The following is a 27,940-nucleotide window of genomic DNA, read 5'->3' on the forward strand; positions in this document are numbered from 1 at the left end:
CCTGTTATTGCCTGAAGAAAAGCAGCGACTTTAACTTTGATTTTTGATTTAGAATTACCTATTTAGTATCCGGTTTCCAATTTCAATGCTTAGAATGAATGTACAAAGAGGGTGTGGTATGTGTTTCTAAGGAAATCTTATGAATGGAATATATAGTCATCTGTAGACATTTTTGTTGACAAAGACATGTAGATATTCCTGGTGAAATGTCTTTTTTTTACTCTCGTATTTTATTATTATTATTATTATTATATCTTTTTAATTTTTTTTCAATTACAGTTTACATTCAATATTATCTTGTATTAGTTTCAGGTGTACAGGATAGTGGTTAGACAATCAAATCTGTCACAAAGTGTTCTTCTGATATTTCCAGTACCCACCTGGCACTATACATAGTTATTACAATATTATTGACTGTATTTCCTACGCTGTAGTTTACATCCCCACAACTATTTTGTAACTACCAATCTGTACTTTTCAATCTCTTCACCTTTATCACTCTGATATTTTAAATCCAATTGGCAAGGACTAATTTTTTGCTTGTATTTAATGGAACTAAAGGGTTGTATAGTTGTGGATATTTTTAAAATTAGATAAATGAATGTGTTTTTCACTTTTTAAAAATTGTTAATAATTGTTAATTATTATTGAAATATAACTTACATATAGGGAATTTCACAGATCTTAAGTGTACAGCTTGATTCATTTTTCACACAATAAAGACACTAGTATCAATAATCACTACCAAGATTAAGAAATAGAACAATTCTAGTGCTATTTACAGTAGCCAAGATTTGGAAACAGCCTAAATGCCTCTCAGTAGATGAATGGATCAAAAAGCTCTAGTACATTTATACAATGGAATGTTATGCAGCAGCAAAAAAGAAGAAACTTACATTTTGCAACAGCATAGATGGACCTGGAGAAAATTATGCTAAGTGAATTAAGCCAGTCAGTGAAAGAAAAAGAAAAATACTACATGATCTCACTTATATGAGGAATCTTATGAACACAATAAACTTATGAACACAATAAACTAATGAACAAATAGTAACAGAAACTTAGACACATAAAACAGACTGACAGCTGCCAGAAAGGAGGGAGGGGGGGGGCGCAGATGAAAGATGGCGAAGAGATTAACCAAAGAACATTTATGCACAGCCCATGGATACTGACAACAATATGGGGATTGGCTTGGGGAGGGGAGCTGGTGGGCTGGGTATAGGTGGGGAAAGGAAAAAAAAGCAGAAACAACTGTAACAGCATAAACAATAAAAATAAAATGAAAAAAATAAATACTCCAAAGATGAAAACAAAAACGAAAAAGATATAAAACAATTCCAATAACCTACAAGCATCTTTTGTGCCTCCACTCAGTCTTTATATCTCCCAGAGGCAACTGTTCTTTTGAATTTTATTACTGGAAGTGTGTTTATGTTTCTTTTTTAATTATATTTTATTGATTATGCTATTACAGGTGTCCCAAATTTCCCCCTTTGCCCCCCTCCACGTAGCACTCCCCACTTATTTGTGTTTTCATTTATATGTGTAGTATGTACTGTTCTGTAATTGGCTCCAACATTGTGTTTGCAAAGGTCATCCTTGCTGTTCTAAAAAGACCTTTTTCTTTCCTTTGTTTTTGTAGTATCCCAGGTCATGGCTATTAGATCATTTATTCATGGGTGGTACACTTTTCATCTAGTTGTTTTGACTCTATATAAAACTAGGAAAACACCTTTTATTCTAATCCTCACTGATATATACTTTTTATTTTCTCTCATTTAAATATTTTTTCTAAATTTCTAATAATGAACCTGAACTTTAGAACTGAGACAGGTTTAGCCTGAGTGCCTCAGTAAATGAGTGAATAAAAAAAAAAACTGTGGTACATTTACACAATGGAATACTACGGAAAGTAGAAGGAACAGCAGAAAGAAAGAAGGAACTCCTACCTTTCACAACAGCATGGATGGAACTGGAGAATATTATGCTAAGTGAAATAAGACAGCTGGTGAAAGACAAATGCCATATGATCTCACCTATAGGAAGAATCTAATGAACAAAATAAACTAACACAAAAATAGAACCACAGGCATGGAAACATGGAACAGGCTGACAGTGACCAGAGGCAGGGTGGGGAGGGAAGAAGGGGAAGAAACTAGTCAAAGAACATGTATGAATGACCCACGGACATGGACAACAGTGTGGGAATTGACTATAGGAGCAGGAAGTGGGATGTTATTCTAACTGTAATAGAATAACAATAAAAAATGATTTTAAAAAAGTGGAGCTGTGTGAGATAAGATAATAAAGATAGACATAGACAACAGTGCGGTAATGGCCTGAGGAAAGCAGGAGTGGGGTGGGGATGAGGGCTGGAAGGAGGGGAGTAAAAAGGAAAAAATGGGGACATCTATACTAGTGTAAACAATACAAATAACATAAAGGAAAGGCCATAAAGAAACTAAAAATGCAACAGCAGAATTGAAACAGGTATCAAAACTATGACAATAAAAAAGAACTTCATAAAAGTACAGGTAAATTAGGCTCTTTTGGTTTGGACCACACTTTATTTTAAATACAGAAACTCAAGAAACAATTGGACAATGTCCACAGAAATTTAAGCAAAACAAATTCTTGTGAAAAAACTCTGTACCCAGGCTTTAGCAATTTTTGTTCACAATTTTTCTCAGAGTTACAAACACTTAAAAATATATTATTCTAAATAGAGTTACAGCAATTCTTTAGCAAAACTCTTGTTTATTGGGTGATTAATCAGAATATGTAATTCAAAATTGGGGAAATTGTAGTATAAAAACTGGATTTGAAAAATCAAATACTAAAATGTATATTTAACATTGAATGGTTAATGCAGATATTGTTAAACCAAAAAACTTCATAGATAATTCTTGAAAACATACATAATAGAAAATGCAAAACTGAGTAAAATTAACACACTATATATCAAAATTTATTTCTGACGGACTTAGATTCAAGTATTTAAAAAAATGGAAGAAAGCTAGAAGATTTTTTTTCAGGTAGCAGAGTATAACCAAATTACAACCAAGTGAGTAGAGTCCATACAAATATTGATATTTTGACACAATAAAAATATGAATGTCTGTGGGTCAAAAATACAATGAGCAAACTGAATAGAAAATGAAATTTTCTAATCAGCAAAAAGAAACCTATCATTAGGAAAATGGGCAATTCAAAAAGATAATATACAAAGGCAAACAAGTATATAAAAATTCAATTTTACTGGTGTTCAAATTAGTATAAAATTAAGATTGGATACTATTTTCTGTTTATATGCTGACAGTAATGAAAAAAAGATAACATCTGTGGTCATTAAATGTGCAAAGAAAGGTATATCCCCAAATGTCACTACCAGAAATATAAACTGCTTTAAAAATGTGTGGAATGCAATCTGATAATATATAATAAGAGACTTGAAGAAATGCATATACTTTAATTCAGCAGTATTGTTTTAAGGAATTTATTCTTATAAACTAACCATGAGTATGTGCATGAAATTGTTGACAGAAATGTTTGTTGCAGTTTTCAATATAATGGTGGAAAATTCTATCAACTTAAATATAAATAATAAGATAATGCTTAAGTTAATTGCGGTCTCACCCATGAGATGAAACACTGCAATTATTGAAAATGATGTTAAAGAAAAATATTTAATAAGATCAGGAAAGTTCATGAAAAATCAGATTATAAGAAAGCACTATGTCATGGCTCCATTTAATAATAATTATATCTATTCATAAAAAATAAAAGAACTTACCTCAAAATGTGAACAGTGAGTATTACTAGGTTGGTGGGATTGTGGTTCTTTTTTATTTATGGCTTATGTTTTTCTATATTTAAAAATTTTACAATGAATAGGCATAATTTTATAATCATTTAATAAGTGGAAATATTTTTCTTATCTTTTGGTCTTGAAACCTAATGTTGAGAAAGAAGGATAGTAGAAGGTCAAGCACATGCATTTTTGTAGTCAATTAGATTTGGGTTTGAAACCTAGTTCCCATCCTAGTTGCTAATTTAATTTTTTTCATTAATTATGTTGACTGATGAGCTTTGGTTCTCTCATGTGTGACTGAAGATGTGAATAGGGAGCCTTGTAAGGACTTTGTGAAGATGAAATGTTTCAAGTGTACACTGTGTCTGGGATATGACAGGTGTCCAGTGAACATACCTGCCTCCCCCCTTTCTCCTCCCAACGGCAGGTTTCCCTTGGAGTGTTGTTACCTTTCAGTTCTGATCATTTCCAGAGTAGACTGTGAGGCTCCTATAGAGCAGCATCTTCCCAGGCCTTGCAGTTGCTCTGCTGAACCTTGGGTAATAAGAAGAGTAAAAGAGAAAAAGAAGAAAAGTAAAATTAAAGAGAGATTTCAGTAAAAAAAAATTCTAATTATCTGTCATTAAAACCAAATAAGACACACTTTGACTCAGGAAAACACTGAAAAATGATTCTATCTTACTAAGGCATGAACATTAAATGAGCAGCATGATATCCAAATGGGAGCAGGCAAGATTTGGTGTAAAACAGCCTTAATCTGTGGAGAAAGCAAGGCATGCAGTAACGGAGCCTGCTGTCTGCCAGGGCGGGTCATGCCAGGGTGGTTCCAAGGAAAAGCTAGCACATGTATCCAGGTGAGGCTATAACCTATTTAAAGAACCAAACACATGAGAATTTGTTCTTCCAAATAAGGGGTCTCCCTTCTATAGTCATTTTTAAAGGATTTTCACTCACTCTGAATGGTGGTGTTCCTTTCAAACCATTTCCGGAGCCCTTCTGAGGTTATTTTCAAAGATTGCTCATTTTCTTGACCATCAGCTGTTACATATGTTCAGAGTTGGAGGACATATATTTTTTTCTTAGATGCAAATCATTTAAGATACAGTGAGATCTACAGTAAACTACAGTAAATGATCTATGTGGTCACATTTTTCACTCTAAATTTTGTTCAAAATTGGAGTTTGTGAGGCTAAGATTGTTGTACAGTAAAAAGCATGAAAAATGTTTTTTCAGCTTTTAGGAAATATAAGAGTGAACATTGTCATTGCCATTAGATTTAGCATTCCAGATGTGTGGCACAGTCTTGGTGAGAACTTCCCTCATGTTCAGGTTTTCAACTCTAAGTAGTTGATTCTGTCACTCAAATTCAAATTTTTTGGCCACTGACCTTGAAATAACCTGTCCACTGGCACAAACAAAATATCTGAACATTTCAACATCTTCATCCAACTAATGGATGAGGGGTTGATTGCATTTTTAAAAGTTCTTAATAGACACCTTCCCTGTGCCAGCTCTTCATTTCATGTTCAGAAGAGTTCTGTGAAAATAAATCTCTCTGTTCTGAGTCTTTATCATCCTATTGTATGATGTGAGACATTCAAAGCTTCATTTCTGTATCACCAAACAGTCCATACAAACACATAAGCTGCATTTATTATTCTCAGTCCTCTCCCCAAAGCTGTCCTCAGATAAACTCCCAGCCATGTTCTCATCACTACCCATAAAACTCACTTGACTTTTGGGTTCCCATGTTTCTTCCTCAGGGAGCTAATGCTTAAAGCACTCAATTTCTGGCAATGCCAGTTTGATGAACATTTCAATCAGGGCTCCATTTAAGCACTACAAGGGCAAGAAAGCCTGCTTTGTTCACCAGCATATGCCCACCACAATCGATTTGTTCTGAACAAAATTGAATTACTTTGTACTTAAATCTTTATGCTGTAATTTCTTTAGGCCCACTTAGATTGGGAACTTCTCAGCCCAATGGTTATTTTGTTTATATTTGTCTGCTACACACAAAAAGGAAGATGTGGGTGGAAAGATTCAGTTGATGAATGGATTGTGGCAAGCAAAGCAATTAAACTATTGATGTGTTTGTTGAACCAATAAGTTTGATAATGCTGGGATACTCATCTAGGTAGCAGTTAGCCCTTAATAATGATGAAGCACTATTACAGTGTGTAATGTATGCATACTACTAATCCATAAACACAGTGCATGTGAAGCCAACACTTCAAAATGTCAGAGAGTCATGGAACCAATAACAAAGCTCAGTCATAGGTCAAATGTGTGCTCATTTATAAAACACGGAAAGTTTCTTCTTGATATCTGGAAACTGTAAGAGAACTCAGGAGGCATCTAGTGTTATCCTCTCATTTCCAAGTACTACTAAAGTCCACCAGGATTAAGCCTTGTCCAAAGCATATGACTAGTTATGTGCATACCTGAGGCCAGAATCCACATTCTATTTGATTAGTTTGCAGAGTGTAGTCTACATACACACCTGTAGTATATCTCACTTTTTTTTTTTTTTACATCAAGGCTGTGTAGCATGGTTAAGAGAGTGCAAACATGCATTCAGAAGGAACACTTTGCATGATTCTGGCAGTGCTGCTGCAAGACATGCGCAAACTCAGCCTGGAGCTATGCACTCAGGAAAGGGAAACAAAGTCTTTTGTAGGATAATTTAGGAACTCTTCAAAACTCCTCCTAATCCAAACTGTTTCCCCTAATGATGACCACTGTGCCATTCCCAAGTTAGTTACATATTTAGGAGACATTTGATCTCTCGACAAGAGTTTGGGATCTGAATCTGCCATTTACTAGTTCTAGAACCATGGACGGTTGCCTACTTTCTATGAATCTTAGAATCTTAGCTACAAAGGATATACTATAATTACCCTACAGAGTATTGTGAGAATTGACAGTAATATGCGTTAAGTCTCTGCCTGACTTTTAGTAGATATTTACCTGTTCTTTTTTGCATGAATGAATGATTTGTTAGAAAACTATTTCTTATGATAATTTTTTTCATTTTACAATGAAAAAGTGTGGTTATTTTTATCATGAAAATGTGATGGACTGAAAAACCGTTTTCCAATTTCCTGACTGTGAACCTTGTTTCTCCAGCTTGTGATGGCATTGGCATGCAGACTGTGGGCCCCAGGAACACTGACAAATTCATAAACTGCACCAAAATCAATAGGAATTTGATCTTTCTTGTCACTGGTATTCATGGGATAGTATTAAATTTTTGCAGAAAATTATTTTACAAAGTGTAGACAAAGCTTAAGAGAGGTTTTAGCTTTGTCTGTTTCATTCTTTTGGACCCAGAAGAGTTTGGCCCCACAGTAATGCTCTTCTCTGATGAAATCAAATGCCAGATTTCATCACCCTCCTAATTGTACTTGCTGCCCCAGCTCTACCGAACCACTTACAGTTCCTTTCCACGGACTCTCTTGCTATGGGCACTCTGCATCATCTATTCCATCTTCTCTGAAACTCATTTCCTCCCATTCCTCAGCTGCATCTTACTCCTCCTTCAGAGATCAATTGAGGTGTCATCTCCCCCGGAAAGCTTTCCCTGATCCTTATCTTTCTCCAACTCTAGGGATAGGGGCTCCTTCTATGAACTTCCAGAAAACCTCCTCATCGCAACCGATAGGCCACTGTGCCTTATCAATAAATAAATCAAGAAGATAAACATTTATTGAGTATCTGTTATGAACTCAAGTTTTGGGCTCAGCTATGTGAAGGGATACAAGATAATTATAAGATTTTAGCCTTATGAGGGAACATGATACATAGGAAAATAATTTAAACATCCTGTGAGGAACTAACTCCTTTGAGTTTGTTCCTTAGAACAGAATTCTTCATGAACCCTCAGAAATGAAAGTTTTCATGATCAAATTTCAAAACATTCAAACTTTTTTCAAGATACATAATGTATATTAGCATCATGAAGTTCTGTGAGGTCCTGTTGTTAAACAAACAGATTAATTTTACCCCTCAAATTTTCAAAGTCTATTTCACCATAGAATACTCTCCACACCACAGCACCATTAAATACTTATGATTTAATAATGCTACTTGAAAAAGTGAGAGCCATGCCATGCTCTTTAAGTTAGGTCTATAGAGGGACTACTCAATGAAAAAGCACAAGATGCAAGTTTCATCCTAGCTTTACGCTTATTACATATATGATCCTGGGTAATTCAGCCATTTATCAAAGTCCCCTTTTCTATATCTGTAAAAGTGAATAGTAACACCTACTCTGATAACTCATTTGCTTTCTACAATATAATATTGCTATATATTAACATTGCCTGCATTGTAAAGCACTGTGGAAATGTGTTTTATTATTATTATTAGAAATAAACCTAAAATGCAATTAATCAAAGAAATTAAGTCTCTCAAGATATTTCCTTACCGTTTTGAAAGTATACTTCATTCCATCATCTACCTAAGAAAATTCATCAAAGAGCAGGTTAACATTTTGCTGAGATGTTAAGAGTTCCTGCCAATGATGTTAGAAGGAACTCTCCCAGAAACCTCACTGACCCTTCCATCCTCTTCTTACCTGATAAAATGGAATGAGGATCCATAAACTTTGTGCAGTAGTCCTTGGAGGACTACTACAGTAGTGCAGTAGTCCTTGGAGAAGAGAAGTAAATGGTATATGATACCCCTTTAATATCCAGATGAAAATAGAGAAGTGTCCATGGGAAGCAAATATTCAGAAGAGACAGCTCTTGAAATTCGTGATCAGGGTGGAGCAGGGTGAGAGGGACATCATTCAGAAGGATGATACTATGGAATAATCCTAAATCAAGTCCTGAATGAGACCTGTCTCCTCCTTTACAAGAGAAAATAGGTTCTGATACCTCCACTCAGAGTCTAGTCTTGCCAGATATAGTCAGATTATTTAGTGTCTTTTATGAAATCTCTTTAAAATTAATGGTTTCCACACAGGAGAAATAACTATCCCTAGTGGGATAATTGAGAAAAATTTCCCTAGATGATCAACTAATCAGGATTAATGGGCAACTCTTCTGTGTGGTCACTATCAACAATGATTTTCTGTGAATTCCAAGTGGTATTCTCATTTCTTTCCTATATGTAGAAAGAACTTGCTAGTGTGTTCCAGACAATCTCTCAGTGAGCACTTTGAAGGAAAACACTCATTTTAGCTTGAGCTCATGAAATGACACCAGCCTAGGCATCTGGAGTTCTGGAGTCTAGTTATGTCTCTGCCATGTGGTAATTATTGACTTAGCAAGTAGTAAAGCTCTTATGTGGGCCTCCTCATCTGTGACATGAGGTGTGAGATTACCTGGACTCCATGGATCCTTCTAGCTCTAGAATTCTTTGAACTGTTATTTTGTTGAGAAGCAGAAAACTTATGAAGAATGTTCCATAATCATTCCTTCTGATCTTTGGTTTCATGTTTTCTTATCCTACTTATTTCTGTCTCTTAATTAAGTTTTCCCTCTGCTGATAATTTGCATATATATGCAAAAGTAAGTTTACAATTGTTTGTATGGAAAACTATAGAATACAAGAATAAACTCTGTGTTTCATGTACTCACAACTGTAAGCCTACTTTTGCCCACCCCTATATATTATATATATATAGTTATAATCCCAATTCTTAGACTAACCATGTATTTAAATTTGTTTCTATCTTTCCAACTCCTTGTAGATCTCACATACTTAAAATCACATACTTTCTCCTCATTACTGCCATTCATTTTTAGCCCCCCTCCCCCAAAACACACATTTTGAATCTGAGAGGGCATTGTGACTTGCTTTGACCAATGAAATAAAGCAGAAGTGAATGTCTAGGACTTGCTAGTGTGTGCCATAAGAATTTTGTAGTTTCCACTCTCATCTCCAGTTTGTGTGTTATATAAAGAGGCTTGTGCTGTACTGATAAAATACCATGTGGAGAGAGAAAGGTACAGTCAGCACCCAAGGCATCGATGATGTGAATGAAGCCACCTCGGATATTTCAGCCCCAGCTGAATACAACTTTATACGACCCTAGAAAATACAGAAGAGAAGAACCATCCAGTTGAGCTAAGCCAAAACATATAATCATGAAAATGAATAAATAGTTGTTTCAAACCACTACATTTTGTAGTAGTTTGTTTTCAGCAACAGTTACCAGATACATGGATCACTTTAGGTCACTGGCATGGAAATCCCAGTTTGCCAGTAGTTTTCATAGATTCAGTCTCCACTAACAACTGTGACTTTTCACTGCTTTATGTCTACAAGACTTTCACATAGTTTAAAAATATATTTAAAAATTGTAGATAGGTTTTTTAAATTGCATGTTTCCATGGACTGAATACTTGTGCCCCATACCGAAATTCAAATTTTGAATCTTCATCCCTAATGTGACAGTATTTAGAAGCAGGTCTTTGCTCATGAAAGTGGAGCTCTCATTAATGGGAGTAGTGTCCCTATAGGAAGACAAAAAGACTTGAATTCTCCATTTCTCCACCATATGAGGATACAATGAGGAGATGGCTATCTACAAACCAGGAAGCGTGTCCTCAACAGACAATAGAGCTGCTGGAAACTTGATCTTAGGCTTCCCAGTCTCCAGAACTGTGAGAAATAAATTTTTATTGTTTAAGCCACCCAGTCCATGGAGTTCTGTTATAGCAGCCCAGAGTGATATCTAAACTTCTATGTTTATTGCAGTATATTTACAATAGCCAAAGTATGGGAACAACCTAAATGTCTATTGATAGATGAATAGGTAAAGAAAATGTGCATGGGAATAAAAGATAGAAAACTGTACCTGAACAACAATTAAAGTAAAATTTAAAAAATTATAAAAAAAGAAAATGTGCTATATACATATTACAGAATATTATTCAGCCTTAAAAATGATGAAAATCTCATATGTAACAATATGAATGGACCTGGAAAATATTATGCTAAGTGAAATAAGCCAATTGCAGAAGGACAAATACTGGATGATTCCACTTATGTGAGGTTTCTAAAATAGACTCACAGAAAGAGAGAATGAAATGTTCTCTTTCAGTGTTCATTCAAATGTTCATTGTCAGTGGTGGGGGCAGGAAGAAATAGGAAGTTGCTTTTCAATGGGTATAAAGTTTGTTATGAAAAATGTGTAAGCTCTAGAGATCTGTTGTATAACACTGTGCCTACAGTTAACAATACTGTAGTTTGCACTTTAAGAGGATAGATCTCATGTTAAGCACTCTTACCACAGTTAAAATGAAAAGTAGAAAAAAGGAAGTCAAAAGGTACAAATTTTCAGTTATAAAATAAATAAGTCATGTGAGGATATAATGTACACCATGGCAACTATAGTTAATAATACTGTATTGCCTATGTAAGGTTGCAAAGAGAGTAAATCTTTAAAAAAAAATCAGTAACTGTGTATGGGGACAGATGTTAACTAGACTTATTGTCATGATAATTTTGCAATATATACAAGTATAAAATCATTATGTGTATACCTGAAACTGAATAATGTTGTATATTAATTGTACCTCAATCAAAAAAATTAAAGAGGGGAGCAAGAAAAGATACAAGGCACCTATTTTGCTGGCAAGGATCACAGCTCAGGGGTTAAGGTTTTTATAGTAAGTGGCTTCCTGATTTTGGCAAAAACAGTGAAATGTTGCAGCTAGAAATTATTCCTGAAAGCTTCACCTACTGTTTCAACCATTCCAGCAATTTTGGAAATCACAGAGGCATGATAATAAACAATTATGCAAACAAACAAAAAAGCCAAGTAAAATTATATTAGACACACTAAAAAGAAAAGATTCCTAGACTCTTAACATTCTAGAAGCAGGAAACAGGCTGAGAAAACTTCTCAGGAACTGCAAACATGTGCTACCCTTCATGAAAGAGGAAGGGTGATGCTGGGGGTAGGACCATGAGCTGAGCAAGTGATGCCTTGGACCACAGAAGGGAAACTCTGGGCCCAGAGAATAGAACAAGGGAAAGAGAATTATTCTCAGGCCTTGAAAACTAATGAAGTGTGCCCTGCTTGATTTCAAAATTTGTTGAGACCAATAATTCCTTTCTTGCTTCCATTTCCCTCTCTTTTGGAAGGGAATGTCTGTAACTGTTACCCTATGCCAGTCCCACCATTGTACTTTGGGAGCAGACAACTTGTTTTCCAGTTTTGCAGGTCCACAGATGGAGAAGAGTTTTGTCTGAACATAGTTCACACCTAGAGTCTCTTCTAGATCTTGACTTAGGTAGTTTATGATGAGATTTGGGGCTTTTGAGGTAATAATATCAAGATGAGATTTTGAACTTGAGTTGATGCTGTGATGGGTTGAGGCTTTTGGAAATGTTGGGTTAGAATGAATATATTTTTATTCGGAATGTGTTATAAATACAATTGCCAGAAGAAAATTCAGAGAGCTTTACTTAATATGAATATTTTATTGAGAGAGATACAAACTGCAAACAGGGAGACTTCAAACTGAAAGTGATTAGCAGCTCAGAGGCTTCTCATTTCGGGATGGTTTATGAAGTGGGAATGAGAAAGATGTTTAACTTTTCCAATGATTAGTTATTAACAACGAAAGTTTCCAGGTGGTAAAGGATTAGTTAAAAATGAGGAATTCTTATCATCTTAGGAAGATAAATTTTATTTATAACTATTAGAGGCATTGACAAGAAATTGCATAAGTTAAATTTCACTTACATTCATGAAATAAGCTAGATTAAGTTTTGCTTATGTGGCTAACTGGGTTTGTCTGTTCAGGGGATTTTCACACCTGGTCTCCATTTTATTGTATTTTAAGACAATGGGTTCTCCTCCACCTCCTGCCACCTTTTAGGTTCATCAAAGTTATATGGCTGAAATTCAAAGAGAAAAAATTTTATATTTATGTGGGAAAAATTCCATAAGAATACAAGTGATGGCTCATCAGAAAAATGATGACAATCAGAACCAGAAGACAAATGGCATGGCATTTTTAAAGAGGTGAGAGGGAGAAAAAAGGAGCTTTCTTAAAATTCTCTTTCCATTGAAAATATTCTTAAAATTAAGATAAAAATGTAAAAGACTTTTTGAATTCCTTTAAAAACTATTGACTGTTTAAAAATAGCAATCAGTGATGAAATTTATAAGTAAAGTATTACAACAAGACTACAAATATGGGGAAACAGTAAATGAAATTACACTTTTTAAAAGGTGTCTTATGGATTTACTGTAGCAACATTATACTAACTCATGGTAGGCTGTGATAAGAATGCAGGTACAAAATGTAATACAAAAGATATAGCTGAGAAATCAATAAAGATTAAAAATCTCTATAAATTCAAAAAGAAGCTGGGAAGGAGAACCAAAGAACAAAGAGTAGGGATGAATGAAAAATGCATATGAAGATGATAATTATATGCACTCCAATCTGACTGAATTAAAAAGGAAAAAGTATGAACTATATGCTCTTTACAAGAGGCACACTTAACAGATGAGAAAATGTAGGTAGAAATCAAAAGGAAGAACGCTGTGTATCGTGCAAATGCCAATCATAAAAAAGACAATGTGGGTAAATTGAGATTAGACAAAGTAGATTTCTAGACCAGTGATAGTACTAGCCATAAAAAAGAATATTGCTTAAAGATAAAATGGTTAATCCATCAATAAGATATAACAATGTCAAATATGTGTTCATCTAATAACAGAGCTTCAAAATTCAAGAGACAAAAATTGTCAGAACTAAAGGAAGAGACTGACAAATCCACAGTCATAACTGGATTTTAACCCACCTGTATCAGTAATTGATAATGCAAGTAGGCAAAAATACATACAGATATAGAAGATTAGAACCACACTACGAGTTCACTTAACCTAATTGACCGCACTCAACATTTACAGGGTACAAATGCTTTTCAAAGACACATGAGACATCAGAACCAATTGCATATTGTGCCATAAAACAAATCTCAATGATAATAATTTAATTAGCCTCAAAATTCTGGATCTAGTAATTAACATCAGTTCCCAGTTTGGTTCCATTCAAAAGGAGGAGGAATAGGTGGCACATAGTACTCACAAGTCCATAATAATTCTGATCCTGTTGGGCACATCACCAAGGTTCTCTACCAGCATCTGAGGATGCTCCTTTATTATAGCCCAAAATGCTCTGTGTGACTGGCTTCCTAATCCTCTGTGATTTGCAAATATTGGCTGTACTCTCTGGGTCTGTCCCTCAGGAAGTTCTTTCATTTACATAAAAAGTGACCCATGTTTGCACTTGAGTAGCTTTCTTAGTTGGCTTTCTGCCCATGTAAACTTGGAAGCCCAGAGTCTTCTTTTCGTTATAAACTGCCCAGGTCCTTTTCAGTCTTAAGTTTGTGCTTTTTTCAATACAATGCAATCTAGTATAAAAATACAGTAAAATACAATACAAAGCCACATAAAGGCTTTAACTATTTCGTGAGTTTTCCATGGATCTTGTAGAGGTTTTACTCTATGGATTATTATCTTTCCAACCCCTGCCAACTGTTTGTTTGCCATATGTCCAACTTTTGCCAACAACCTCCTTGCTGCTTTTGAAGCCTCAGACCAATCCCAAACCAATGTCACATATTTTGTGTTTCTGTTATATGACACCTCACTTCTAGGTACCAATGCCTGTACCCATTATTTATTGCTACAAAACAAACTATTCTAAAACTTAGCAGCTTAAAATAACTACTATTTTTTCAAAAACTTGTGGGTCAGCAGAGCCATTTCTTGCTGGCCTTGCTTGGGAACACTCATGAAGCTGTAATCATATGGTGGGGTGTCTAGGAAAAAGAATTTTCTTAGGGCAGTGGGCCTCTCACTCAACATATATATGTACTAGGGATGTCTTTATGACATTGTGCTCTCATAATTCGAAAGAGCCAAACCCTAATATGCAAGTGGTTATCAAGCTTTTATTTTGGATCATGTTTTCTGATATCATTTTGGGCAATCCAAGTCAAATGTGGTGATTGCCAGGCCGAGGGGGATGGGCAGAAGTGGAGGTGGGTATGGGAGGATAAATGGGGATGGATGGAGACTTGGGGTGGTGAACACACAATACAGTGTACAGACAATGTGTTATAGAATTGTATACCTGAAATATGTATAATTTTGGTAACCACTGTCATCCAATAAATTTAATAAAAAGGAAAAAGTAGAAGAAAAATGGATATAATAAAAAAGTCATTGTGGGAGCCTTATACATAAGGGCACAGATGGCAGGAGAGCACTTCTATAACAATCAACTTAAAAAGGAAAAAGTATCATTAATTATTTATATTTATAGATAATAATTATATACATAGAAATATCTGAAAGAATTTATAAACCACTAGAACTAATAAGTGAATTTACCAAGTCATAGGTTATTAAGTCAATGAGTATGTTTGTAGTATTTTTTTTTAGAGTAAAAGGAAACAATTGAAAACTAAAATAAGAAAAAACATTTAAAATAGCATTTAAAAAAGGGAAGGGTTGACAAGGAACAAGTATAAAGGGCCCATAGACAAAGCCAAAGGGGGGAAGGATGAGGGATGAGGGTAGGAGGTGAAGGTGGGTGGGGTGGGGGAAAATTGTGGCAGGAAAATGGAGACAACTGTATTTGAACAATAATACAAAAAATAAAGTAAAAAATAACTGCTCAGATAAAAATTTTAAAACACATAAGTCCACGAGCTTTCTTATGAGATGAGGAAGATGAATAAAATTAAACCTTAAATATAAACTAAAGTAAAATAGCATTAAAAAATGCAGCAACCTAGGTATGAATTTAATGAGGAAATGTAAAAGATATCTGTTCAGAAAATGTAAAACATTATTAAGAAAAATTATGGAGGCAAACAAAAAATACATCAAGTATATGAATTAGGAATTTCAACATTGTTAAGATATTAATTTCATTCAAATTAATCTCTAAAGAATCAATGCAATCCAAAATAAGATCTCCTCATGCTTTTTATAAAGTTTAGAATTAAAAATGTCTTGGAACAGCAAAATAATCTAAGCAATGAAGAACAATTTTGGAAGCCTTATGTTCTTCTATTTCAAGACATACTAAAAATCTCCAATAATTAAGATATTTGATGCTACCATTCCAATAGAAGGAATTATCAGTGAGTAAGAATAGAGGGACCAGAATTAAACTCACATAAACACACACACACACACACACACACACAACATAGATAGACATGCATTCAAATGATTTTCCATAAAGATACAAAAATTCAAAAAGAAACAGCACTAGAATAGGTATATGTATATGGAAAATATGAACATCGACTCTTAGCTTATACAATACATAAAATTAATGTGATACGTAATATGCATAAATGTGTTAGCTAAAATTATAAAGTAGGCATGTATTTCTTACATAGGACTCAAAAGTCATTACTATAAAGAAAAACAAAAAGATTTCATTTGAAAAAGTTCTGCTGATCAAAAGATATCAGTGTGGAAAATAGGGATATCTATAAAAGTGTTAATAAAAATAAAATTAAGAAACTCAAATATACTTTATACACATTTTGACAAACTTTTAATGTCCTGATAACTAAAGGTAATGACCTTACAGAGTTAAAAAAAAAGGTATCAATGGGAGAGTAAAGTCAAAATTAGGTAGAAAATGTTAATAAATATATCTGACAAAGAAATTATGTCCATAATATATAATAAACTCAGGAAAGAGAAAATGATCTAATTAAAATTGGTAAATTCTTGAATTAATATTTCACAATGAAGATAGTAAAATGGCCAGTAAGCCTATGAAAAGGTACTCATCATCATTTTATGATGAAATGCAAATGAACATTGTTTCTGAAGCTGGACTCACTGGGTTCAAATTCCAAATTCCAACTCCATCACATATTATCTGCATGACCTCACACTAGTTACTTAAACTCTGTGGGTTACAAGAATAAAAAAAAGAATAATAACAGTCATACTTTATAAGATTTTTTAAGATTGAGAGAATATATCTATTTATGATACACAGTAAGTACTTAATTTTAATCATTACTAATAACTAGTATTTGAAAACATAAATTTAAGGCAAATAAAAGCTAAGGTGTAGCCATGAGAATGGATGTGAATGAGCCAGAATGAAGGAGTTCATAGGGCTTATACACCCTTCTGTATTGTTTCTTGAAAAGTTAATGCCTGACATATTTTAAATGCTTGAAATTTACTGAATGAATGAATCAATACAAGAATAGTCACAAAGATAAAATTCTTTCATATAATAATTGTTTAGCAAATACTTTATTATGGGAAATCAGGTTGTTAACATTTTTTTTATGTATTCTTATTTTTACAGAAGCTACTATAATAAACTATCTTTTTCTGATTATTCTGTGTGTCCCAACTCTCAAGGTCCATCTATTCTCTGCTCTGTCCAGAAAGACTAGCTTCTGAGAACTGAATCATCCAGTCCCATTGCTTCCAGTTCAGTTGCACCAATGGGAGACAGGGCAAGGAATGGGAGGGTACAAGTAGAAAGAGGTTGGGGTAGTCATCTCCCTGCTATCTCTTTGTATGGTTATTCCCCTAAAGCCCCAGTTCTTACTAAGTGCTTTCTTTCTTTCTTTCTTTCTTTTTTTTTAAAAATTTTATTTATTTATTTTTAGAGAGAGGGGAAGGGAGGGAGAGAGGGAGAAAAATATGAATGTGTGGTTGCCTCTCGTACACCCCCAACTGGGAACCTGGCCTGCAACCCAGGCATGTGCCCTGACTGGGAATCGAACTGGTGACCCTTTGGTTCACAAGCTGGCACTCAATCCACTGTGCCACACCAGCCAGGGCCCAAGTGTTTTCTTTTGATAGATCTAGTTTCACTGGTCTCTGATAATACTGTACCTTCTTTTTGCCTGTGAGGGCTATTATTGCCAGTTCCTATTATTGCCAGTATGTAAGAATGTTGCCAAACCTTAACTGTTCCCTCACTCATATTGCTGTGTATAACCAACCCCTTTAGTACATTTTAAAAGTTAAAATCTACTGAATGGCATATCTGCCTCTAGCTGGTACCTGAGATGCCGTCTTATACTTGTCACTTTCTATTATGTTATGCTCACTTGTTAATTTTTTTATAGAAGACAAATTACTGAGTCTACTACAATGGGAGAAACATTGTAAAGGTCTCTGGTACACATAGCTAAACGGTATCTGAACAATATATACCATTTAAAAAGACCAGTTTTAACATCATCTGAGAGAAATCCCAGTTGCATGGAACTTTGTATGGGTTGGAGCCAAACCCTTGCCTGATAGGTTGTACCGTCCCTTAGTTTTTCTGGGAGAGACAATTTCTGGTGAGAACTCTCTGTATGGTTGCCTTCATCTCACTGTTCCTTAGGGTATAGATAAATGGATTGAGCAGTGGAGTTCCCAATGTATATACCAATGAGATGAACTGATCCTGCTTGGGGTGGTAGCTGGAGCTGGGGCGTAGGTACATGAAGGCGCAACAGCCATACTGCAGCAGGACCACAGTGAGGTGGGAGGAGCAGGTGGAGAAGGCCCGGTGGCGGCCGGCTGTTGAATGGATCTTGAGCACAGCAGCCACGATGAAGGTATAGGAGGTGGCAATGAGGAGGAAAGGCACGGCAATGGCTAGTGTGGCTGCCACCAGCACTGAATGCTCATGGATGTGGCTTTTGGCACAGACAAGATGCATCACTGGCGGTATATCACAAAAGAAGTGCTCGATACCCCGAGTCTGGCAGAATGGCAGAGAGAAGATGAAGGCCACCAGTTGTAAGGACAGAAACAGGCCTATGACCACAGAAGCCACAACCGAGTAAACACAGAGAGTTAAAGTTATAATGAGAGGGTACTGCAAGGGGTGGCAAATGGCAACATACCGGTCATAAGCCATCACAGCCAAGAGGAAGCAATCGGCACTGCCAAGCCCAATGAAGAAAATCATCTGAGTGGCGCAGCCCAGGAGGGTGATATTCCGCTCCGACTGTAGGATGTTGGCCAGAATGTGAGGCACCACCACAGCGGTGTAGCATATTTCTATCCCTGAGAGGCTGCCCAGGAAATAGTACATGGGCGTGTGCAGGTGGGCTTCTATCTGGATGGCCACCACAATGAGGACATTCCCACCGATGATCAATGCATAAACCAGGCTGACTCCCAGGAAGGACAAGACGCGCGGCCCAGGATGGGAAGGATAGGCCAGGAACACAAACTCCATCAACACTGAGCAATTTCCCCAGGTCATGGAGCTAACAGGTTTTGTCTGTTGTGAGTTACTAGAACAGGAGAAATAATCAGACTGACAATATATTAGTTCACACTGTGAGCCATGAACTATCTCACCAGAGCTGGAGTTACAAACTAGAGTTAGAAAACTCTAGAGTTAGGAAAACTAGTTGTCTTTTTCCTCCACTCTTACTAAGCATCTTCACATAAGTATGTAAAACTTAATTTCTAACTTCTAAGCGTTGGGCTAAACTATGTAAAAATTTTTTGAGGAAAATAATCAGAGGAAATTTGTGGAGTTCAAAGCCATTTTCTGTAGAAATGGAATGAAAATTGAATTTTTTTCAGTAAAGTCGCAGGGAAAGTGTGAAGGAAGTTTTGGGTGCAGAGGTCATGACAGAGAAGGCAGAAAGCCATTCATTCATTTATTCTCTAATTCACTTATATTTACACTCAATGCCCCTTCAGGTATTGAGTTGTACATATATGGATATAACATTCAAAAGCTCATGATGTATACAAAATAGATTTTATGCTATGAGTCCAAAGTAGATCAAGTCATGGAAATATATATATAAATTAGACAACTGAGTATTAGAGAAGAAATACATTTTAAGTTTTGGGCATTAATCCATAAGAATCATATGATTTTGCTCATCTATGGGATATAAAACAGGAATAAATGAACAGACATTTGGACACAGACAATCATTTGGCAGTTGCCAGAGGGGAAGGAGTTGGGGGGAGGTTAAAGAGATTAAAGAGAGTCAAGTACATGGTGATGGAAGGAGACAACTTTGGGTGGTGAATACACAATGCAATATACAGATGATGTATTACTTTTGAAACTTATATATTGTTATTAACCAAAGTCACTGTCATACATTTAATTTAAAAAGTATTCATGGGAGAAAAGTCATGGAATAGTAAGGACATCTAAGGAAAAGAAAGTTATTGGAAAACATGATTAAAAATGGGAAAGCATAAGGATGTGAGGGTCATGAGAAACATGGTTCAGTCTGGAGAGAGGGTAAGGTACTAACAAGATCCTAGAGGATTGAATATGAGGTGTAGAAGGGTAGGTACCACTCTCTAGGCGAATGCAGCACTACTGGCTTGACAGCATCAGAGTTGTGCTTAAGAAAGATCAGTAGCTCTCTGCAGCAAAAGATATAATCCACAGGGTGAAAGGCAACCTATGGAATTGGAGACAATATTTAAAAACCATATATCTGATAAGGGCTTAGTATTCTGAATATGAAAAGAACCTACAACTCAACACCAAAACAAACAATCCAATAAAAATGGGCAAACACTTGACTAAATATTTGTCCATTGAAGAAATACACATGACCAATAAGCATATGAAGAGATGTTCAACAGCACTAATCATTATGTTAAGGCATATCAAAATCACAATGACTTATTCCCTCACACTCACTAGGATAGCCACTATAGAAAAATCACACAGGTGCTGGCAAAGATGTAGAACAATTGGAAAACTTGTGCATTATTGGTGCACAATATAAATGAACCAATATAAAATGGTTCAGCCACTATAGAACACAGTATGGAGGTTCCTTTAAAAATAAAAAAATGGATGTTAAATGAAATAAGCCAGTCACAAAAAGGAACATACAGCCGGATTCTACTTGCATAAGGATCTAAAGTAGTCAAATTCTTAGAAACTGAAATTAGAATGGTGGTTGCCAAGGGCAAGATGGAGTGGGGAAAGGACAGTAGTTGTTAGGGTATAGAACTTCAGTTTTGGGACATAAAAATTTGTGGAGATTTCTGGTATAACAATCCATACGTGCTTAATAATACTGTGTTGTGTGCTTGAAAATTTTGAAGATAGAAAATTTTATGTTGTGCATTTAATTTTATGTCATGACCACACAAGTGCGCGTGAGCGCGCACGCGCGCACACACACACACACACACACACACACAAAACACAATATCCAACATTGTGTATTCAGTAGGATTTTGAATCTGTAGGAAATGTGTAATGAACTAATATTGGAAGAAAATGTGTATATTTAGAGAGTGACTGTCCTAAATATTAAGAGCACTTAGGGTATAAATGACTCTGTTATTTTTTCAATGGTTAACAAGGAGTACTCATTTCATTTGTTCTTTTTTCCTCTTCTGAATTTCAATAAAGATTTGAATTATTTTTAATGTCATTTCACACATTTGACATTGCATTATAACAAGCAGAGGAGGGTCAGTGTATCAGTGTGAAATGAAATAAACAGTTTAATTTCAAAACTGATAGTTTAAATAATCCTATCTTGTGGTTCTGCAATGCTCAGCAATACATAATTTCTCAGAGTCCCAGTTTCTTATTTTTAAAATTTATTTTTAAATTATAATAGACATACAATAGTATGTTAGTTTTAGGTACACAATGAAGAGATTGGACATTTATATACTTATACAGTGATTACCCTAATAAGCCTAGTAACCATCTGTCATGTTATGATATTCTTTATTTTAAAACAAGAATAATAATTATACTTAGCTCTAAGGGTTGTTTGGATTAAATGAGATCATAATGTAAAGTATCTACCACAGTGCCTGGTTCACAGTAATAGTATCCTAGCTACCTAATATCAGAAAACTATCATAATTATTTATAAGCTCAAGGGCAACTATCCTCCCTTATCTATATTTTATCTCCTTATATCTCCAAACTAACCATGTGCAAATTGTGAGCACTTAATAATAATGTGTTGAATGGGTAAATAAACTGTGAAAAACATGTCATTTATACTTTCCCCCATTTTCTCTTTTAATTTTTAAGATTATTTCATAATCATTTGTTTAAAGACACTTATGGAAACAACTTTAGTAGACCTAATTATAGAAAGCATTTGGACTACACTGTGGAAAGAATCTTATCAGCCCATCACCCATGGACATAGCATATATAAGGCTACAACAGATGCCTGAGACTAGTCTACCACCTATATTATGATGGAAGGCTTTGAAATCTGTGATAATGCTGACTTCTGAGAATTTTATTATAGTCAATCATACTCATCTTAATGGTGCTCTCCAGGATCTATAATGAAATACTTACATCAGAGCTATCATAGGTCATAAATTCTTGGCTTTGGAAAGGGCCTCAGAAATTGCTTACTTCAGTCCCCTATTAGATATTTGAATCATCAATAAAGTATCTGAACATCAGGTCACCTTCAGTGCCCAGGAAATCTCATTACCTCCTGGCTCTCTTGATCCATTGTTGGAGCAAGTGCCCTAAAAGTTCTTCCTTGTAATCAGCTAGAACCTACCTGTGTTCAACTTCTATGTATTCATTTCATGTTAACTATAGGGCAGTTACTACATGAAACAATTTAGATACTGAAGAGCCATTATTATGCAGTTCTATGTTTTCATCCTGATTTATTTAGCTATTCCTCATATGACATGGATTTGATATTTCTCACAATTTCAGCTCTGGAAATCTTCTTCTATTAAATATCTTCATAAAAAGCGTCCTGCATGGAACAGATCTCAGAAATTGTCAGGATTAAAAAGATCTGGACATCATCCACATGGTCATGGGCAGTCTCTTTGATCTGATAAAAATGAGATTAATTCACAGGTTTATGTTCAATTGTTAGATATTCTCCTCATTCTTTGACTTATTTAGCTTCTTAGATGCTAAAATTTCTAATCCTTAATTTCTAATCCTTTTTTTTGTGTTCAGAGTAGCAAAATATCACCCACCATTTTAAAAAACTTTGGCATGTTCTAGTCTGTGGATATTGAGATTTTTAGAAAATCTTTAATTCATCCTTTCTGAAGTCATTCAGATTTAATTTTTATGTGTTAAGTGCCAAGCATCACATACAATGGTGATCAAAATGGCACAGTCTGTGCTCAATGGATATTACATTGTAATAGGAAAGGCAGACACTGTTAATTAAATAATCTGATATATGTGTAGATAGATGGTAGGTAATTGATACATCTGATTAAGTGCTATGAAGAAAAATAGTGTGTTATAAGACTTCACAACACAGGACCTGGCACAGTTTGTGATTAGGTGATTCTGAAAAGGCTTCCTAGAAGAATACTTAAACTTAGCTCTAAAGAATGAAATTAATTAGGAGAAGACAGAGTAATAAGGTCCATATTCTGCATACATAAAATAATATATACATGTCACTAACTTGCTATTTCAAGTTTTTTCTAAATATTTAGTAAAATATTTAAGTTCAAAAGCAGCCAACCTCTAGGTTACTAGAATATTCTGTTCTGTTGCGTAGGACAGAGGCAAGATAGGAATGCTTCAACATCATCCCCAGAAATCTGCTCAGGCTGGCATCTGTTCATGAATCCATACCTATTATCTCAGTGGCTCCAAGTCATATCCCACATCCTCATCTTTCTTTTTGCCTCTCCAGCCACTCCAGCCCAGTTGAACAAGATTTTATGAGAAGAATTATACATTTGCATTCTGAAAGTCTAGGCTAAAACAGCTCTCCAACTGTCCAATTAGCATTATTTTAGAAGTGGGTTAGTAGATTTGGCATGGAAGAGACCCATGCTAGAATTTCAGTCTACTGTTAATAATATTATATTCTGGGCAAATCAATTCATATTACTTTTAGTTTCCCCACATTTAAAAGATGTAAATAATAATATTTATCTAATAGGGTTATGATTAGATTAAACAAGATAAAATGTTTAGAGCATGTGGCTTGATGTGTAAAACCTATAGTTTGCATAACAAATGCTAACTATAGCATCTTCCCTTATTTCTTTGAATCTCTGAAAGGGATTAATATTAATGTTAATTATTATTAATAATAATAGTGATAATATTAACATCTACTGTGTTGTCAGGATTAAATAAGTTACCATATAAAAAGAGGGTTTTATGAACTCAAGCCGTATCAAAATTTCTGTCATTTATTCTCTCAATATTTCTTTGACTGAGATTAGTTATTACCATTGTACTCAGAAAAAGTGGGCTTCCAAGTAGGTTCAGAGAACACACTGTAAGTCCTGATCTGAACTAGTTCTGAAATACTGAAGTCTTGACCTGTAAAACCATTACTCACTTTTCTAAGTCAGTGTCAGTTGGTGCCTGGAACTTTGTACCAAGGAGGTAGAACAAGACTTTCTCTTGGCTCCAACCTGAAAAGGGGAAGGCGTATGTTGAGCCAGTCTTCTCAGCTATATTAAAAAAGAACAGGGCCTAGCAGGGGATGTCTGACTGCTCTTGTGGATAGAGAATGGAGGACTATGTGCCTGGAGAGACTACCCAGTGGGACTGAGGCTTTAACTAACCTTTCTGAACAAATGCTGTGGAAGAAGTAAATTTCTTTGCCATCTAGAGTTTTGCCTCATAGGTTTCATTTCCCAGAAGGTGGTTTGGGTGATTGCTGATCTCCTCCCCTGTTGGCAGGTAATTGCTCCAAACTAAAACTGTCCCTACACTTGGGATCCTCTGTCAGTGGAAGGTTTAGGATGTAATTGTCAAAGAAGATACCAGTATTAAACTCTTTAGCGAAATTCTCAGTAACTCCAAATAATTTTCTGAAAAATATGAAGTTCTCTAATCAAGGTTATCTGAGTCTTCTGTCTCAAGGCATTTACTCTCACAAGATTCTCATAACTGGGTTTAGCCCACATTATTTTCACCCTGGAAAACTGAGACCATATTTTATATTTTATCTGGCTTCCATGCAACCTAGGATAGTGCTATATACTTAATAGTACCTCAATGAATATTTATCAAATGTTTACTCATTTTTATGTCATCTTTTCTCTCTTAAATCTCTCTGAGCAGAGACATTCTTATAGGTCTTAGCAAAATAGGTTTTTCCTTGAAAAAAATGTTGGTTGGTCATGTGTATATAAATTTTTATAAGTCTGTGTGTGAATGTATGCTTCTGCATGCCCCATTTATCCAGAGGAAGTCCTCTGTGTGGGTCTAGAGTAATTAATATAGGTCTTCGATGTGTGTGTATGTGTAGGATAGTCACATTCTCATAGCCAGGCAGGGTGAGTTATAACATCTAGACTGGGGTTTGACTGGTTCTGAACTGACATTAATTCCAGAGACCCAAAAGTCACTGTAGTTCCTTAATCAGAGTAGGTGCTTATGGAGGCCAGGTAATCAATGAAGTTTTTAGTTCAGGTTCATTTCACATAATATTTGAGTGCATTTACCCTGGATATAGATTCGCCTGCCCTGTGCTTCTCTCAAAACTGCAGACTTCTGTCAAAACTGCAGACTTACGGAATGTTTTGTTATAGTCATGGTATTCTATACAGCATTGCTTCTGACCAGGGAACTCACTTTATAGCAAATGAAGTTCATAAATGAGTCCGTACTCATGGAATTCACTGATTGTACCCTGTTCTCCACCACCTGGCTTGATGGAGTCATGAATGGCTTTTTGAAGACAGCTAAAGTCCTAGACCCTTTAGGAATGAAGGTTTGGGTCACTCCACTAGGCAAAAAACAATGATATGTTGTGAAACTTTCTGATGACAAAAAGAATATGGACTGGGTATTGGAAAAAGGAATTATAAATACCAGTTTTGACCACATGACCCATTGTGGAAATGAGGACTGCAAATGTTACACATTTATTTTCATTTTTATGAATAGGTATGTATGTATATATGTATGTATGTATGTGTTTTCTTCTCTATCCCCTGACGTATGACATAAGATATGTTGACTTTGCATTACAGTAGTTAAATACTGTTAACTCTACAACAGTAGAAGGGTGAACTTCATTCAAATACTTTTCATCCTCTTCTGGGGATAGGGTTGGGGTGTTTTTAGTTATATGCAGGATAATTATATCAGGTTAGGCAGAAGTATGACTTTGTTATTGTCTTTATTGCAGATCAAATATGGTTTAAGGAAATGATGAGTATGGATGCCAAGCTAATAAAGGGTGGATTATGATTTCTAATTTTATGTGTCAACTTGCTAGTCTGTATGTGGTACCCAGTTGTTTCGTCAAACATCAGTCAAGAGGTTGCTGTCAAGGTGTTTTTTAGATATGATTAACACTTAAGTCAGTAGACTTTGTGTAAAGTTTACCCATTGCAATGTCAGTGGGTCTTAGCCAGTCACTGAAAGATCTGAAGAGAATAGACTGAGATACCCAGAAAAGGAAGAGATTTCATTTCCAGAATGCCTTTGAACTGAAGACCACAACATTGATGCCTGCAGGAATTTCTGGCTTATTAACCTTGGTTGGACATTTTGGACTTGCCAGACTCCATAATCACATGAGCCAATTCCTTAAAATAAATCTCTCCTTTTATATATGTACTTCCTGTTGGCTCTGTTTCTCTTGAGAACCCTGACTAATGCAGGGGATGACCTCTAGAAAGTTTGACCCTGACACTTGATGAGCCACTCGCATCTGACAACTTGGGGGGCTTATGTTAGAAATCTAATTAATTAATACACATTAATTTTTTAAAGATCTCTGAAGATGTTTTCTTACCTCTTTGCAATTCACTTTATTCCATCAGCCATCAAAGAAAATTCATACAGGCAAAAGAGATTATTTTTTTTGAAATGCTGAAAGTTTCTGCCATAGATGATTAAGGGAGTTCTCCTGGAATGCTTTCTGACCCTATGCATCCTGTTCTTTAAGGATGAAGTGAAAATAAGAATACATGAGATTCAGATGTGAGCAATCCCCTAGAAATGAAAAGTGACCAGTAGTTGATATCCTTGTAATATTTGGACGCGGGTGGCAAAGAGTGTGCTGGTGTTCAGGAAGTGACTCATATGTTGAAATGCCATCCTTGGACTAGGGCAAGGTAAAGAGAGCTAGCAGGAAAGTAAGGGTACTATGAGATCATCCTAAGCCAAAGTCCTGCATGGAGGGACTAGGCTCCACTTCTGCATTCTCCTCTTTACTCTGAGGCTATTCTTGTCTGATTTAGCTAGACAATCTAGTGCCCTGTAGCATGTCTTAAAATAATGGGTCCCAAAGAGGAGAAATTTTCCCAGTGGTCTTTCTTAAAACAAACCCAAATAAAATCATATTTGGAAAAAATTTCCTGGGTTGATCAACTGTGACAAAGCTAATGGGCAACTTTCCACATGATGCTCACAGGTAACTGCTCTCTGGGGACCACAGGCTGGTGTCTTCATTCCTATGTATACCTCATAGGGACCTCTAGATTTTGTGTTCTAGCAAATCTAACCAGTAGGAAATATTCATGAGTTGTTATAAGTGGTTGGATTAGATGATGTTCATGGTTCCTTCTAACCTCAGAACACTAAAATTTCTATTTCTTTCTCTTGGAGTGGATTTATGCCCTATTTATCACTTCTAGCTTTCTCATTTCCTCTGTCACTCACATTTATATTTCTCTCTGCTCAACCTGCCCTAGTCCTACTAATTTCTATGATGATAACTATAATTTTAATTCTCACCCAACCAGGTTGTTTTATTTGCTCCTTTATAGTTACCTCCCTTTAATTTTATATACTCTTTTACCCCTGATTTTGCTAACAGAATTTCCACTTTCAACCTCTTCATTTAATCCTGTAACTTGTTGAAAATCTTTCATTTAAATCAGAATTTTCAGAGGCTGCATATAAAACAACAACAAAAGTAACATAAGAATTTGACTATTTTTTATTACAGTGGTCAATTGAAAGAGCTTTCCTTTGACTTAGGAAAATTATGGATGACTCATACATGAAGCAGGTGCATATAGAAGTTAAGAAAACATTATCTCTTCTTACCATTTTTAGTATTACAGTTTCTTCAAATATCAGATACTTTACAATATCCATAATGCTTTTAATATAACATCATTAATTATGTTCACGAGCAATTTTAAAAACCAATTGTCTTGCTTGGTAGTGTAAAACCAACCTAGTAATCTAT

General features: G+C 35.3%; 1 protein-coding gene across 1 annotated transcript; it reads right to left on the minus strand.

Annotated features, from left to right (window-relative positions):
• Positions 1-17,533: 17,533 nt before the first annotated feature.
• Positions 17,534-24,241, minus strand: LOC114498434 (olfactory receptor 10W1). The gene is made up of 2 exons (XM_028514317.2): positions 24,122-24,241; positions 17,534-19,090 (listed from the first exon to the last, which is right to left on the minus strand). Exon 2 carries the CDS (start codon positions 19,057-19,059, stop codon positions 18,115-18,117), a length of 945 nt encoding a protein of 314 aa, XP_028370118.1. The 5' UTR covers positions 19,060-19,090; positions 24,122-24,241; the 3' UTR covers positions 17,534-18,114.
• Between the last annotated feature and the right edge of the window lie 3,699 nt (positions 24,242-27,940).

Source organism: Phyllostomus discolor, chromosome 6 (genome assembly GCF_004126475.2).
Source record: "Phyllostomus discolor isolate MPI-MPIP mPhyDis1 chromosome 6, mPhyDis1.pri.v3, whole genome shotgun sequence".
Taxonomy (NCBI): domain Eukaryota; kingdom Metazoa; phylum Chordata; class Mammalia; order Chiroptera; family Phyllostomidae; genus Phyllostomus; species Phyllostomus discolor.